The sequence below is a fragment of the Agrilus planipennis genome, unplaced genomic scaffold (assembly GCF_000699045.2).
Source record: "Agrilus planipennis isolate EAB-ADULT unplaced genomic scaffold, Apla_2.0 scaffold38, whole genome shotgun sequence".
NCBI lineage: Eukaryota > Metazoa > Arthropoda > Insecta > Coleoptera > Buprestidae > Agrilus > Agrilus planipennis.
Genome location: NW_020438882.1, coordinates 36,580 through 55,133, shown reverse-complemented (window position 1 = coordinate 55,133; position 18,554 = coordinate 36,580). Strand labels below are relative to the sequence as shown.

Sequence of the window (18,554 nt, the reverse complement as noted above, 5' to 3'; positions counted from 1 at the left end):
TAGTATTTGTAAAATAAATTTATTAAATAAAGAGATTACATAACTGCAAATAATTTTCATTAATGCACCTTTATCAAAATCAAAAACTTTATCCATTAACATCATAAAAAGCTTTTAAACAATTTATAACACTACAAAACTTGATTTAAACATTTTGCAAGAAGTTAGTTTGTCATATTTTATTTTACCTAATACTGAATTGCAAATATGTTTCCAAATTTCAATTTAGCACATTATTCTACATTAAAAAGGGTTTTCTAATGTTTATTAAAATAGTAATTTATAAAATAATACGTAAATTACATGTCACGCAATGTCATAAATACTATTTTAAATTTTCCAATTCGTTTTAAAAAACAAATTCCATTAATAAACTAGGTTTGTATTAAGTTTCTTATTAATTTTTTGTTTATATATAACAAATTAGTTTAAAAAATAAATAATAAAATAATTTTAAAACACACAATACACTATTACTTATTCCAGTAAAACTAATATACCAATTTACCTTCAAATTGGGATTCTAGACATTATTTTGAGAAGAATTATTACTTAAAATTTTCATTAAATTGCTAACATTCAAAATAAGGAAAAATTAATTGCCATTGTCAATGGTTATTATTACAATTCGTTTAATGTTTATGAAGTTAATATGATACAAAGAATTTAAAAGCAACAAATTAAATCAAAACGTATGAACATTTGGTTTTCATGTGTTTTAAAGTAAACTTTAGAAGATATTCCTCTTCTTGTATAATTTCAAGTTAAAAAGAAAGAAAAGTTGAAATTGCCTTTCTGAAACTCCTGAATATTGGACATTTTTCTTTTTTCTGCTTTTGTAAACATTTCTTGGTGTATGTATCCCAATTCCTTTTAATTTGAAAACGTCGCAAATGTTCCGGGGAGAAAAACAGTTTTCGTGGTTTCAATTACGTTAGAAAAGGCCCATATATCAATGCTTGTTTGGAAAGTAGTAATCGATCCGAAATCCCCTAATATCCATAAAGTTTGGAAATACCTCGACGCTTGGCATTTGCAAATCCCAAGACCGTATACCAGACCAAGCAAGCAACCGCCGTCGTTTTGATAGAATTAATTAGCGCTTAATGCCCTGCATGTTACCCCAATATTACCGATGTGGCGCCTTTATGTTTTTAAAGGCAACACCACAATTAATACCTTTTCGAAGTTCAAATGGCACTGCACCGAAAAAATCATCCACTAAAACAAAACATCTACGTTTAAGTAATCAAATAAAATAGAGGTTCTTGAATAGAAAACTGGGTACAAAGAGTACAAAGTCTAATTGTATAATGTAAAAAAATCAATAGATGATTAACTGAGTAGAACTTGTATTTAATTTATTTCTCGTTCATTATTTTTGTTTGTAGTTTGGTCATACCTGATATCAAATAATCAGGTATCTAACTAATTTTCTGTCCATTCTAGATCATAGCAATTCAATTTTGCCTGCACATCTTTTTTATCATCTTCTCTACAGTTCATTGACTTCCACATCGACAAGTTCTTTTAGCTTATACGTCTCTTCTGATGTATTTATCATATAAAATTTCAGACCTCACAATAACAATTCGATGCTCACTAAGAATCTTTGAAGGCCGCCTGGAAAAAGATAAAAAATAAGTCCAAAAGCATAATTTTGAGAAAAAACATAACATAACCTAACTTCATTCAACAGCTTATTAAATAATATAACCAATAAGTTGCTTTATAAAATATTGAACAGACAAAATTGACTACAATACATACTAAACTCAAAATAAATAATTTAAATTAATTTTTAGCAATTTTTAAAAATTTACGTAATAATAATTTAAAGATTGGTAGAGCGAAGTACATGACCAACGCTGCGCGCGTGACTAACTCATGAATGCAAAGCTCAATGTTATTAAAGCAACACTGACATCTGATTGGTTGTTGCCTGCACGGCCATTTTGGAATCACTACAAACTAGGTCAAATAACACCTGCTACTACTACGGGGATTCCGCATTGGAATGTGTAAATAAACACATTCATTGATTCACAATAGACAGGTGTGTATCAATGGAAACAAAACTTCTAAATAGAATAACTTTCTTAATTTTTAATCAACTTTAATGCGGTTTTCATTAAACTTTAAGAAATTTATTAAAGATGCATATATATCTATTGTTAGTTAAGTATATAACAAAATAAGTATGCTTTTAAACCGTTTATTAGTGTTAAATCGATGTTTTTAATTCTTTTTTGTTATTAATAAATTAATTAGCACTAGATTAGTAGGAAATGTTTAAGGTAATTAACCTACACTTATGAGTAATTCTAATCGTTGTTTTATTATCTTTCGAACATATAGTTTCCGTCCAGGTACAACACAGGATTGGTTAAGTATTGTGAAGATAAAATTGCACTTTCCTGAGGTAGTTAATTTCAACTATGCATTATAAAACTTCCCACGAACTACGGAACAGGATGTTACGAAGACAGGGAGTTAAAATACTAGAGATAGGTATTACGGCAAGAGACAAGAACAAGTAGATTGAAAAACTAATTTGAGTTTTCATTCATTTATTTAATCTATCCGGAAAGCGAATTACCTTTCGTTTATTTAACGTTTTCTGTTAGGAATCTAAATACTCTGTAAAGTTTTTAATAACGACAGCTGAAAGAGCATTTATTTCTTAATAATTCATTCAAAACTTATTCGTTAGAAAACTCTTTGCCGAACAAAATTGAGTTTCAATATTAAATCAAACGCAAAAATGTTAGAAAATGGCATTACGAAAATAGTAAGTAAACGACATGTTTTAGGAAATATTTGAGTTTCAAAAAATCCATTACACAAGATAAATGAAAATGTTTTGAATTAAATATATGTAAATATCTTTAAACTATCTTCAAATGATTTATATTGAGTTATATGAACTAGTGGGATTAGATCAAGATAGGAAAAAGTGGAGGTACGTGTTCAACCAGTCTTAGGACTGACGATCCTGTGCTGACGATTATGATCATAATAAATTAGAAGTAAATGTGATTTTTTACCAGGGAGGAACTGTTGTGCTTTCATCCCTGAATTCAGGAGAAACATTTCATACGGTATCCCTTTAATTTTCAAATAAATTGAAGTCGGAGCGAATATTAAGGGATAAATATTTTATTTAATTGAAAATCAAATTTAACGTTTCGCCTATGAAACTTTCAAGCTCGTATCTGACTAATTTTTTGAGCTCGTTATTGCAATGACTAATTTACTCGTACGTAGCAATAAAAAAATTCTTTATTACAATAATTGTACGATTACCGAATGTTTCGGAATTATCGGTAGTAATTTTACAACCCAACTGCTCCTTTCCAGAGGGATTATACAAAACGAATAAGCCGCCGGATAAATGCTTAGACACCGCGGTGTTAAGTGCGCGTATTATATGTATATATAGGCACATACGTAGTAGAGAGTGCGATGCCTGGCGAACTTGCCTGATAAATGGGTTTTGCACTTAAACCCGAGCAAAACCGTTTCACTTTAATCGCATCCTATCCCTAATTAAATAAGCCTTTTGGGGAACGAATTATCGAAGACGAGTCATTAAATCATTCGTGTGCCTTATTTACTTCTCCCTATTTAGTCGTAATTTGGCTGCTAGACCGGATTTTCTCGAATAAACTGATGCCAAAATGTTTTTTGTTCAATATCTTAACTGACTTAACGTTATCTAACAATAAATACAATTACACAGGTCTGCGAATTTTTTTTTTTTTTGAAAAGGTTTTTTCTTAAATTGTTAATATTTGTCGTAATTGCCTTAAAAGTAATAGAAAACGATATGTCTATGATTTATATCACGTCACATTAACCCATAAATGCTCAGAGAACACATTTCCATTTGAACCCTTGCCACGTAATGAGTACGACGAAAAAATATTCGATAACCAGTGTTTTTATGTTTTTATGGTGTTAGTTAAAGTTACCTCCGACAATATTAAAGCATGGAAAAATCGAAAATAAACAAAAAAAACTGATTTTTGAATTGACTTTTTTCTTAAAAAGTAATTTTTTGTGTCCTTACGATTTTTTTATATGTTTAAAACCTATGTAGATCATGACCTCGATATCTAAACATGAAATAATCACCGTTGGTTAATTCGAAATGCCTTTACAAACTGTTTGATCAAACCAAGTTTAAAGTAAAGTGGTGGAAGCAATACTTTTTCGGGATCATTCAAACTCTTATTAATTGACATTTTTCACTCCGACTTCCAATTGCATTCTAATTTGAACGTAGAAATACCGAATAACAATGATTTTGATTTACCATAAGTCCACTGTCTTAACACTTCAATACATAACCGGCATATTTTATCCTAACCCTGTGTTTATCTTGTTGACACAACTTCGTTTTTAAGTAAGCTTAATAAACATTTTTTACAAAGTTTGTTATATTCAATCTTTGCTTAACTATTGTATATTGTCTGCAAATGTAAAAAAATTATATTTGAATTGTTTTAACAACTCCGAGAAGCCATAGTTAAAGATAAATGAAACACAATCTTTTATTACACGTTAATATTCTCTCTCAATAATGGCGCGCTATAAACTGTTTATTTTTCATCAGGCGGTGTAAATGACTATAGTTAGGTACTTTCAGACTATCTAAAATAAAGTAAAAGACAATATAATGCTCAGTCAGAGAGTATTAAATAGAAATATAAGCTATAATATGAATTTTGTGAAAAAACAAATAAATTTGCCGACTCAAAGAGCTTTATATATACATAAATATATTAATCTACATACAAAAAAAATGTGACGTGATACGTTAAAACAAAGTTTATATTTGCAAATTATAGACCAATATTTACATGCTTAAGATAAATTTATACAAAAAACTTTTTTATCGCAGACCTGTGTTATTTGCTTAAATACAGACAATAAAAAGACTCCCACAACGAATAATTAAGCTTTTATTGGCAAGAAAAGGTCTCGTCGAACTTTTATGGAAGAAATTTAGAAAAATTTTTTTAAAGTGTCATATCTGAGGCTGGGAAAGTAAATTTACAGTTCATTTTACAACAGTTTTTTACAAGCCTAGATACGATTTGAATAATTAAGCACGAAATTTTTAATCGATAAATACAACTATGTACCTTATGATCGATCGACTTTCCGATAACACGAGAGTTCATTTTTGGTTATTCGTTGAATTATTGACCCGAACAAAATCATCGACGACGAACTATTCGTTCCCAAACATAAATTTGAGAGCATTTATACGGATGAACGAACGCCACTTCCTGGAGGCAACCCATTAAGGCGAAGCTAATGTTTTCGGAAACGGTGACACGGTCGAAGGAACAACTTTGTCTTTCTCGCTCTCTCTTGATAGGTATGTATTCTTCTTTATTCTGCACTTATGCACTTCGTCCGTGGCTTTTTCCTTGTTAAGGGCCAATGCAATTGCACTTTTGGCGCTATATAAAGTGTTTCTGCATGGGTTTTAGGTAAAGTAATCGTATATCTAGTGGGATCGCAATTAAAGCAGCAGTAATGGACTTGGACGGGTTCCTTCTGTCCGGCTTATTTTATATCTCAATTTCGAGGTTGCATTAAAGACGACAGCATGATTACAACTATAATGTTGCAGCTAGGGTTGCCACCCGTACTTTATTATAAAGTATTGTACTCTATTTCGACTGTGCGTATGTTATACTTTACAAGACACATAAAGTACGCTAAAATACTTTATTTAAGGCATTAAGTAAACGTCGTAATTTTGTAAGCGATTATTCGAAATTCAGAGTACTTTTACATCAATAATATTGCACACAAAAATGGCAAGCCATATTTACCTGATTTCCCAAATCTGTTCAAGGTAGTGTCACTTTTGCTGTCCGTTCCGGCCACTTCAGCATTTACAAAAAGAGTATTCTTTGTTATGAACGCAAAGTGGTGGGACAACAGGAATAAAGCTTCATTAAAACTAATTAAAAATGAACTTTTAGTTTACTTAAATCTTTGTTTACCATGTTTAGAGGCTATTAATGTATTTAAGAGCTACAGCAATTTGTTACTGGCTGCTAGGTGTAACAAAAAATATGTTTTTAAAAACAAAATATTTTATTTAACTTTATGCTGAGTACTTTCTTTTTTTACCTTTTAGTCGAGAAATACTTTATGTAAAGCCTGAAAAGGTGGCAACCCTAGTTGCAGCCCCTAGAGTCATCCTAACCAGTTTGCATAAATATCAAAACTAATATTCTGGGAAAAACAAACTTCAAGTCGATATTTGCACTGAAGAGAATTATTAACACGTAATCGATACTTGTCTGTAGTAATAAAATTAACAGAAATTGGAAAAAGGATTTCTTTTTCATAAATCGTCGAAGATGTCTAATAATCCCAACTAATATTATAAATACAAATGTGAGTTTGCTTGTTTATTACCTTTTCACGTCTTAACTACTCAATCGATTATCAAGTTTTGTACATACATACATTTTCAGGGGTACAAAAAAAACATAGGGTACCTTTTATCTGTTTCCAAGGGACAGAAAATTTTCTTTTCATCTCGATAAAGAAGGAGAATATTTACTATAATTCTACGCAAAGTGTATGTTTAACCTAGAAAATTACAACTTTAGTTTTGTCTTGATGATTTTGGTAAAGACTATTTATCAAATTATTGTATTTTCGAAGACATTTGACACGTATTTAGAATATCAACACGAGCGACGTCCCGGGTGAAAAATTATATAAAATAAACATTGTTGAGTTACATTGTTATATTGGGTGGGGAAGTTTTCCCAAAATGTAATTTGTCTATCAGTGCAATTAATTCCAATTTATTATGTAAAAATACAAACATTTAAACGAGACCATCTACGATTTGTTAATAGAATGTATAAATGTAAATGAGTTACGCTTGAATATTCACTCAAGTATTACGTACTTCAAGTAATTCCAAGACGATTTCGTAGCCATTTCCTCCGTAATTTACTCTCCTACTAATACGGTGTTCATAATTGCATACTTAAACAGAATTGGAAGTTGTGCGAAATAGTTTTCGCCCGTCAGCAAAAACGTTAACTACAAGGCTTCCTGTAGACTTTCGGGGGGGAGGGGGGCGAGAGCAATACAAAATGTAATAGAAGTAGGAAAGCTGTCCCTGTGAAAGCGATGCGATACGATGTTCGTGCGACAGGGTATACACGTGTCACGTCTTCGAATAAATATCCTTTCGGACGGGTTCACCGTCGCATAATTCACGAGAGAAATGCCCCGTCATACTCGGTTGAGAAGTTGTTTGAAAAGTTTCCCCCGTTCGGCCTGGAACGAAAATGCATTCATACACATACACACATGCACGAATACATGTATATATATGTAAATATACAGACAGACCCGGCAAGTAGGTAGCGTCGCGTCTCGTCGCGATGTGACGCGTCGCCGTCGCCCCATACACAGCGCGCCGAGGTTCGTAAGCGAGCTTTCTCACTGTTGCTGCTGTTGGATGTACTGATGGCGATGGTGGTGCGCGCCCGCCGCCGCCAGATTTGATGCCCCGTTCGTGTAGGTATTTGATCGATATTGTGCCTCCTTGTCATAAACAATACGTAGGCAATAAAATTAAATCTGCCGCGCGCGCGAATCGATATTCCATTAGTGCCCGAATGATGTCATTTAAACTGACATGATTGACTGATGTTTTGTCGTCTGCAATTGGCAATTATAAAAACATTCGAACAGTTGGGACCGCGGTCTCGTTGTTGTCGATGACGTTGCCACTGCTGGTGGTCGCATTTTGAAACGACCATCCCTACCGATGATGAGGACGTCTGAACAAGCTGTACCGTTTTACCCACCATATAATACCTACGTTGAATAGGTCAAAAGAGCACTCACCCATTTCAGTTTATTTATAATTTTAAATATAATTACAGAATAGGTATATATTTTACTTAATGGATTTGGAAAATTTGATAAGATCTGACTGTAGTACGCAAGACAGATAAGCTAAGAGGAAGTGTTAAATAAAATATAATTTTGGTGACACAACCTTTTGAAAAATGTTTAACCGTTCGGCTAAATCTACATCATCTTCATAAGGTCGTCAGTTCTAAAACTGGTTGGACACGTACCTCCACTCTTTCCTATCATGAGCTAATCTTCGTATTTCCCTAAAACTAGAATATCCCACATTCTTAACATTTTGTGAACAGTAATGAAATCTAGGTCTACCTCTACTTCTCCTAACTCCTGTTTCTGCCTCTAATATGTCTCTGACTAGACCTTCATTGCCTGAGAAGGTGTCCTACTAACGTATGTCGCCTTTTTCTTATTGACTTCCATACAGTCCTCTGTTCTCTTATTCTTTCTAATACCTCTTCATTTCTAACATTCTCTATCCACGGTATCCTCATCATTCGCCTGTAACACACCACATTTCGAACGTTTCTAACATTTTCTTTTCCGCCGCGCCCACCGTCCATGTTTCGCACCCGTACAGCGCCGCGCTCCAAACATACACCTTTAACAACCTTTTCCGAATTTCTAAATTAATCGTTCGCGAACATAGAAGTGACTTCTTTTTATCGAATTTATCCTCTGCTTTATATCCCTACTACTCCTTCCGTCCTGACTTAACTGACTTCTCTGCTTTTTATTTTAAGAACAGATTTAATTTGTAGATATGGACGAGATTGCTAAAACATTAAAACAGATAGAATCGTTACTTATTGCATTCCTGCTTTTAGTTCGATTTATTGTATATATGCAGGAAAAAACGAAGAAAAAATTAAGTCACTAAAGCCTCCGTGTTTGCATTTTTAATAAAATATATACCTAACAAACCCGTAACAATTTCTATAACGAATACAATAAATTATACTTTTTCGTAAATAAACATTTAGGTGTATATGGAGATCGATCGATTGATAAAGACCAGCAACGAACAAATACTTCACGTCCGTGGGGATTATGTAAGATACAGAAGGAAGCAAACCCTTATCAAACGTGTAATCTTGATTAGGGCATTCTTAGCATTTTCGTGAGAAGAAAAAGGTCGAAGGAGGCGCGGCATGGCGGCGGTAACTTCCCTAAACGCTCCGGTGTAACGGTAACCGGCACATTTTCGGCAAGGATCAAGCTCAACGTCAACAGCCACCGTTCAAACCGATGATAAATGATACAATGCTTCAGTTGAGCGCGGAATGATTAATTAATAACAAGCGAAAATATTCTGTATATAATGAAAATTTATATTTGTTGGAGTCATTTATCTGCATCAGTCGGTACCACGCTGGCACTGCCGTCGCGCTGCCTGTGCGACGTGGAAAAAACAAAAAAGCTCGAAACGTGCTTTCTTTCTCTCTATAACACTGAACAGAGAGACGCGTAACGGCAACAACAATTCTAAATCGCTTTCGAATGAGGTCGATCGGAAAAATTAATGTTCGAATCGTGAACCCGATCGACATTCGAAGAGTCCAAATTGTCGAAGTTCCACTACTACCTACTAGCGCTACTGATTTTCACGAAGCTGCTTACAATGGATAGATTAATCTACAAACAAGTGTAAGCCATTCTTTTTATACCAAACGGTCGAATAATACTTTGATCCAGTAGCGGCTCGTTATGAAATAAAACGGGTATTCTATAAATCTTTACCAATTTTCTGAAAGTTAATATACTCCTTCATAAAACTTAGATCTTTTTACAAATTCGAATGGCGATTTTTATTCTGAATCATTTCTAATGTGTACATCTCTCATTCACTCGTAAGTAAATATCAATGGTTCATATAAATTACCATCAATTTTAGTGATTTTTAATTATCAAATCAGCAAAAGGTGCATTATTATAGAAGGTACAAAATTATTGTCGAAACCTTTAACTTACCTTTAAATCAACCTAGAATTTTAATGATACAATAAAATACAATGTGTTATATTTAAAACGTATTTTCGGAATTCCGGAAGTTTAACCTAATTGAAAATGTTTTATATTAAATAATACAACTTCTCAAAATTCTATCGAAGGACTTCTGTGTTTATAACTTGTAACAGGAATGCAGGATGATTCAGAAAAGATGGATGTAAAAAGCTTTTATTAATTTTCTTTATTATTACTGATTGAAGCAACTGAAAACTTACCTCGATGCCGATTCGTTTGTTTGTCGAACATTAGCATAGCGTCTTCTATCTGAAACAAAATGAAAGTAACTTAATCGTAGTTATAGGTTAACTCGACATGAACAAAAAAACAATAAAACACATTAAAATCGAGTGGTTTTCATTAACATTCATATAACTTGCTTTTGCATGAATAAATAAATGGGCATGATCGATTCGACGTTTAATGCCGACGACAGGGATAGGATGGCGCAGTATTTTATGTTAGGGTGGTTCTGTTGCGCCCGTTATTTTATAGTGAAATAAGTGAGAGTCGATTTTTATACTAAATAGGTGAATTTTATGTGTATTAAACCAAATTGACAGGTGGAATAGTTGTGATTTGGTTAAATTCATGGTATCGTGCAATTTTGTAATCAATTCTGCCACTTAGGTATAATGCCATGCCATATCTACCCACTTGGAGTGCTTGATTATGCAAATGTATCAATAAAAAATTTATTTAATGATAAGTACCTACAACCACATAGAGATGTGCCAAACTTTCCCCTGTTGGAGAGAATAAAAAATACAATTTTACATAAACTGATTAATTAACTAAGTACTCAAAATACAGAATTTATAAATAAAGAAGACTCCCCTTTAAAAATATGTTCATTTTTTGTACGTACTGTTGTTTGAGACAATAATTTAATTTTAATAAATTACACGATTAAAACGAGTGAAATGTGCAGATAATTGTTTCACAATTAAATACACTGCTTTGAAGCAATTACAATCAATTGTCACAAGTAATATGATAGTAATGTTTCATAGTTGATTTAAAATTTTTTATTTGTAAAATAAAATCCCTCGGAGTATTAATGTAATGCTTCGCTATGATCAGATGACATAGTTCATACCTACACTGTCGACGAGTTTTCGGTAGTTAGTCTACCTACCCCTATAGTCAACCATCCCCGGTCTCCCCTAATGTCGTTTCTGAAGAAATAGGGAATACAAGAATTTCCTTTCCATTTCGTTCTAACAAAAATATCAACAGACATTAAACGCAGTCGCATTACAGCCACTGCCACATTCTCTCTGTATGTATGTTCGACTAGTGATCCCAACAAATCAAACATCGTAATTTCTAATTAAAAATTCCAATTCATCCTTTATTTTTATTAACTAATTTCAGAACGTGCTATTATTAAAGGAGATAGCCGCACAAATTTTCTTTACAAACATAAAAATCGAACGCTGGAAGCATGTAACAGAAAAACAGTATTCGTTTCATTTTCTAAAACATTTAAATTTCATATTCATTTTCCTATGTGCGATAGAGAACAAAAGGTAATTACAATGTCACGTGAAACAGGATGAAAAGTAGGTACATATGCGCCTCTCTTTAAGCTTTTTCTTTCGGTCGATATCAGTTCTCTAATAGAACTTTTCAGAGCGGAAAGATTCGAACGGAAACGTTACTTTTAGATTAACGTAGGTACATGGGAAGAGGGAGAGAGACAGTGAGAGGGAACGTTACTATGTGCACAAGAACATCTTACGGATGAATAGACCAATAGACGTAACAATCCCCTGAATTCAGATTCACTTGGCGAACGCACAGCAAGAGATATTTTTGTGATTAAATTCTATTGTTAGAATCTATTATCCGACATATAGGTAACATTCGTTTTGATTTCTCTAGTTGAAAAGCAGAAAAAAATTATTCTCAACTAGCTGACTACAACGCTCAATTGTGTTAATGTTCTCATATAGACACTGGAAACAAACCATCACACACACCAAACAGAACAAATATTGAACATTATAGAAGATATCAAACAGCTTTCAGAACCCTGGTCGAAATAAATATAATGTGTTAATCTTAATAATATAGTGTTAGAAGTCATTCCAAACACATTGATTCTCGAACATCTCAGAATGTCCTCGATCTTCCAATCTAGTTCATTCTCAAAAATTGTAGCTGAGGGCATTTCTAGTTCCAGTGAAATTCGAAAAAAGAAACAATCAAGAGCATTCTAGTGCAGGTGATCCCACCTAGATTGGAGAAATATCGTCCATTCCAAACATTTTTTATTTAAAGTACTGATTAAATTATAAGAAAGTTTACTGATATAGATATAACTCACAGAAAGGAACTTGACCATTTCGAAAAGTTCTAGAGATCATTCTATAGCTAAAATCAACGCTAGAAACATTCAATGACACTCTTACGTATTCTAAATTGGTTTTTGGTGTCTGGTAGTCGACCCGCGAACCCACATGTACTCACCAAACATTGGTCAAAATATAAAAATACCCTACGTCATCCATTTCTAACCACCACAGCTACCAATATACAACCACCATAGTGCGCAACGGGAGACATACAGACACCGATGGTCTGCGATGGGTATGTTTTGGCTATAAAGTGAAACATACAGACAGACGTCTACTTTTATTTAGACATGTACATATATACTGTTTGCACAGGTTAATGCGACTACCACAAAAAAAAACTTTTTAACTTTTATTTATGCTTTGTACACCTTTTATTATCAGTATTCGGTTTCTGAAAATAATATTTTGGAGGAATTTTGGTTAGAATAGCAATTCCGTTCCCGGAAGATTGTTCAATAGGTTTTTTTTTTTCTGTGAGATCGGTGGTATAAAGATGAGAAAGATTTAGATACTGTTGAATTCAGTCGGTCTGAGGTTGATAGAAATAATTCCAATTCCGTAAAAGGGAGGTAATACGCAGATAACAACGAGCAAATTGGTTCGCATTGGCGGCGATAAAGTGCAAACGGAGGCTGGAAAATTCTTCGCGAAGAAGTTCGCCGTTACACGTTCGATTAGGCGAGAAGAGAAAAGAACGAATCGGCCATTCGGAAAGCAATAGCGTGCTCGAACTGGTTGAAGAATAGAAACCCTTACATCCATCTAAAGATTTCTTTCTTTCGTTTCCTAACTTTTTTTCATTCCTCTCCATTCACCGAAAGAAGATTCAGTTCGATTCGAACTAAAAGTTTTAATAGTTTATTTACCTTGAGCGCCGCGCGAGCTACTATTTCTCGAAGGTGTCGTAAAGCCGCTCTTGCTAATGCACGTCTTCTTGTGGATGTCTATGAAATTGCTCCCGGGACACTGGTGGTGGTCCCTTATCGATAAAACTTCCATTCGTCTGCCGCACTATTTTGATGCACGACACAAGACTACCCACTACTACCCTACGTACACCGGATCGACACATCGAGGCACAGGCAACGTTAACAGTTGCACAACGTTCCATTTCCGGTGATGTTACCGCATCCATCGGTTGGTGTGTCGACAAAGATCCATCAATAAATTTGCACAATGTATTTCACCGAATGAACTTTACAAAAGTTCCACATTGAAACTTCCGTAGGAACGTGCGCTCTCTATTCGTTGAATGATCGATTGTCCATTTGGAAAGAAATATGAAGTTTGATCTCGTGTACCTACTGTTAAATTCACTTCAATTAAGTACCTACCAGGCGTCAGAGAATGGGATTGATAAATGTATGTTCCACATATGAACCTTTTCACTATCACTACGTCGATCAGTGGCGGCTCTTGGAAAAGAGCAAGTATGCAATTGCACCCCTTTGGATTTTGAAACAAAACAAATGAAGCAGCGGATGAGTGTGAAAGTTAACATAAATATTGTTAAGTAATCATTATCAAAGTCATAGATAGATAACAAATGTGAAAAAAAAAATTCCGTACCTACAAACTACAGTAAATCTATTGATCAGTCCTTGTATATAAGTTGATTTATGACCGCCTGCAAAAGACTAAAACAGTGATATAGTTAGTACTGTGTTCTATTCAAACGTTAACATCACAGTGAAGATGAGGAAGTATTTCGACCTTCTTCAATGGTACATCGTTTCTCATAACTGCACAAGTTGTGAATGGTACGAAAATTCGAACTGGGCATTTATCACAAAAATGGGTGAATTAAAAAGTAAAGTGTAATAATCCCAATAAAACTTGGATAAGCGTTTCTTTATTAAATCTAATACTAATTTTAAAATTGCGCACCCCTTCTGTGGATCACCCACCCTTAGCCGCCATTGATATCGATGGAAACTATTAAAAAAAGCATTATTGTTCTATTATGCCTTTCCTACATTCTTTTTTTATTCACCGCACTGTTTACTATTGTTATTCATTCCTGATATTTTGAGCTCCAACCCAATGCGATACACAACTGGTTTATATTAAACCTAAAGAAAATATTTTACAATTTATTTATACTTCGTTAACTTTCTGTAGCGATGTGCGCCTTCCAATGTCTTGGATGCACGCTGGCAAAAACGTAGGTAGGGAGAAAAAAACTCATTATACTCTCGACTCTTGTTAATTAAACATACTTCTTCATACAGTACCTGCCAAAAGTTTTGTTCAATCATGAATAGTCGTGCGAGTCGAAAACAAGCGTTAAAGCCTTTAATATGTCTTCAAATATAAGTAAACATCTCGTTGAAATTTCAGTAGTCATTGGTACCAATAACAGCACATTTGAGCAATGCAATTGTAGCGGATAAAATGGTTAATTTTTCCGTGCAGTACTGTACGGATTACACGCTCCTCACGGGTTAAGAGTTTGGCCGAGAGTTGTCTCCTTCCTTTTCTGGCCTAGTGCTGTTCTTTTCTACTTTGCGGCGATCATACTAAAGGTCACATCGCTACAGAAACTAAACGAAGCATACAATTCACAGCTTTTTCTTCGCTTATAAATTACAACTTGAAGTCCCACAGTTCCTTTAACCCCACTCAGTTTTCCTGATTTGATATTTATTTGAAAACTGAAGCAATGTATACTTCACATTATCTATCTCCCTGAACCAAAATACTTTTATTTCTGTTGTACAAATCTCGTTCGTTCAACTAAGGAAGGGAAAAATATCGTTTGACGTTCGCGACGTTTCTTTAAACGGATTTCAGTATCGTTTTCCAAGCGATACGTTAACCCAATTCGAAGACCTTTGAGGCCGCAGCCACAATTTTATACCATACACCACAACGGAATTCGTCAGGATGAGGATAACGAAGTTTGCCATAAAGCAATTTTGATAATGCCACGCCGTCGCGGATACATCTATCAATCCGTTGCCCTCCTGGCTGGGTCACGCTGGTCGATCGTTCGAGAGTTAAAAATTAAATTCTTGCTATTTCTTGACGAACCTCCCATAAGGGATACAGGATATCTACAAGCCCTATTATTACTCATACTGGATACCCAAAGGGAGACCTTAATTGTAACATAGTAATCGTCCTGGAGACGTTTATCTTGGGAAATCAACCAGCAAATATGAAATCCGGAAAGCTTAATGTCTACTTAGTACCTATCATAGATACCGTTACTACAGAGAATTCTAAATTAATCCATTTCACTTAAAATTTAATTACTATTAAAGTATGTATATACCTTAATATGAAGACAGCATTCAATGATAAATATATACTGTACTATGTACAAAAATGTGCCATGTACCTGCGATATAAAGTAGGTTATGGATGAAAAAATAGGGAAAGAGCAAATATAAAGCTAGGAGACGAAAAATTAGAAGAAGTGGCCGATTTTAGGTATCTAGGAAGTCAGATAAGTCAGGACGGAAGGAGTAGTAAGGATATAAAGCAGAGGATAGCGCAAGGTCGAGTCTTCAATAACAAGAAGTCATTTCTATGCTCGCGAACGGTTAATTTAGAAATTCGAAAAAGATTCTTAAAAGTGTATGTTTGGAGCGCGGCGCTGTACGGGTGCGAAACAAGGACAGTGGACGCGAAGGAAAAGAAAAGGTTAGAAGCGTTCCAAATGTGGTGTTACAGGCGAATGAGGAGGATATCGTGAATAGAGAAGGTTAGAAATGAATAGGTATCAGAAAGAATAGGAGAACAGAGAACTTCTATGGAAGTCAATCAAAAGTAGGCGAGATAGGTTGGTAGGACACCTTCTCAGGCATGAAGGTCTAGTCAGAGACATATTAGAGACAGGAGTTAGGAGGGATAGAGGTAGACTTGGATTAGATTACTGTTCGCAAATAGTTAAGGATGTGGGTTGTTCTAGTTTTAGGGAAATGCGAGGATTAGCTCAGGATATGAATGAGTGGAGGTGCGTGTCCAACCAGTCTTAGGACTGACGACCTTATGATGATGAATGGAATCATATTCTTGCAAAAAATAAAGACGATTTATTAAAATTGAAATTAATGTCTGTTTTTGATTCAAACCCTTTATTTGCAAGGGCAAAGAAAGGCATTAATCACCTGAGCAAAACTTCCGGCGTGGCCCTGGATTATATATAAGCATTACGAAACAGAAAGGAACTTTTGATTCTTCGTTTCTTTTTTGTTGTTTCGAATGCGTTTTGGAGAAATAGAAATTAATCTAGGTTTGCGGTGTAGTTGATACGTAAATAAACGTGGGGGTCGTTGATGGCAATGGTAGGCGGTGATGTGGCATATTTAACGGGAAATGAAATAGAGGGCGAAATGATGAAAACGAAAACATGCGTATTCGTATATATCGGAACGTAATTTAGCCGTTTTCCGATGGTACACAGCGGCGGAATTACGTGCCAAACTTTATTCGGCACGTCCGGAAATAAAGTTCGCTTTATGTCATGTAAATTCTATGGATTTATATTAGTCGAATATAAAGTTGTCCGCTGCTATTGGCCGACAATATAAAACGATTTAATGTTTAACTGTCACCACCATCTATATCTATATAGATAGACATATATATATATGGTACACGATTTCTATCCGATAAACAAATACATCTGCATGTGCCCGTATTGATGTTTATGTATGTATTTATCGGTTTTATGATGTACTTCACATGTAAACGATAATTCATTTATTTACCGGCGCATTCAATTACGAATGAGTGTTTGTCACAGTACAATCAAAACTTTTTCTTCAAAAACCGACCGAACGTCGATTACAATAAATAAGGCAATAAATATTAATGCAATTTGGCATTGTCGGTAAACCATTTCGTTAAAATCGTGTTAATGTTACCGTTATCTCTGGCCATTTGAACGATTTCAAATAAAATTTTCAATTCAAATCGATCGACAAACGTAAATAAAGCAATTCATTTATGTAAATGAAGAAATAAAAACAAAATTATATAATGTTTGATCTTCATCAGTCAGTAATGTACATATCGTCAGGGGCCACCTATTTAAATAATCATAATTTCGTAAAAGTGTACAAGTCGTACTTAACTTACAATTTACAATTTTAATATCTAAAATTTTGCTAAACCTTTATATGATTGACATGTGAGACCTTTTATTTTAATTATCAACAGAATAAACTTTGAACTTGAAATGATAAATCACACGCGCAAGGTAAAAAGAGAAGTATCCGAAAATTGAAGAGCATCCAAAATAAAATTATCTATTGATACTTCTTCTCCAACAAGATGACAACTTATGTTTAACTTTTAAGCTGGTATTAATTTTCTTATTTTTATTGAATACTATCCCTTTAAAAATATGGTAGGGCTTACTTATCGTAAATTAGGTGGAATATATCGTAAAGCTGGCACCATTCGACTAATTTTCAAAGCTAAGCCTTTCATATAAAAAGGAAACATCCCAATTTCTCAAATGTTTCAGTTCATTCTCTTTAGTAGAACGCACGATACTTTGAGGAGCTCTTTCCCAACGCTCTTCAATTCCTTTTGTTTCTATGGGTCCCATGTGAAACACGAGATATAACTTCCTTTTTACGCACATCTCTGTCTCACATGGGAAATAGTTCGAAAATTATAAATTATTTTCTTTTTCACTTTCGTCTTGTGAGAAACAGGTAGCTTCCATGAAATATAAATTTTTTTAAAAGCAAAAGTAATTTTTGTAACATACTTGTTCGAAATATTTTCAAATAATAGTCTTTTCCATCTTTGGCACAAACAAGAACATATAATGATAATAACGTGACGCATTACAATAACATGTATTTTTGAATCGCTTTTTTCATTAAAAAAAAAAACAATTAAAAATTACAACTATCCAACGGGACTAGGAGTATTAACACAGATGTACATAAATAATTTTTAGATTTCAGTTTCTGATCTGACTACGCTGGCAAAAGTGGTATTAAATATTCCAATTTTACATTCACCCCTCACGCCCTCACTAATAGCTGGTGTTTCCCTTTAATTACCTGTACTTTTATGTGTAGGCATTCATATTTATCCATTTATGTACAATATTCGTTCTATTCACTGGCCGTCCTGTCCTACTGAAGAATTGATAGAAGTTTTTTTCATGATCAATATTTTGGCATAAAATTTAATAAATTACATTAGGATGTGTAGTGCGATTCTATATAAAAAAGTATTTTTTTAATATTTATTTATAAACACTCCCCCCCGAAAATATTTTCTGCG

At 33.9% G+C, this 18,554-nt stretch overlaps 1 protein-coding gene and 1 long non-coding RNA gene across 3 annotated transcripts in view; both read right to left on the bottom strand.

The window, feature by feature from the left end:
* LOC108745191 (RNA-binding protein Musashi homolog Rbp6-like) overlaps nt 1-13,243 on the bottom strand; it is a gene marked incomplete at its 5' end in the record, with an annotated part of 72,201 nt that extends 58,958 nt beyond the window's left edge. The window contains 2 exons of the mRNA XM_018481315.2: nt 10,155-10,203; nt 13,166-13,243. Of these exons, the coding sequence (XP_018336817.1) occupies nt 10,155-10,203; nt 13,166-13,243 (127 nt within the window). The remainder of the gene's footprint in view (nt 1-10,154; nt 10,204-13,165) is intronic.
* Nucleotides 71-2,094, bottom strand: LOC108745236. Of its 2 annotated transcripts, none has more exons than XR_001939072.2 (3): nt 1,688-2,094; nt 1,403-1,623; nt 71-1,221 (listed from the first exon to the last, which is right to left on the bottom strand). It is a non-coding gene; the product is annotated as an uncharacterized LOC108745236 (long non-coding RNA). The 2 variants fall into 2 exon arrangements; XR_001939071.2 differs by having other exon boundaries at nt 1,683-2,093.
* Nucleotides 13,244-18,554: the final 5,311 nt, after the last annotated feature.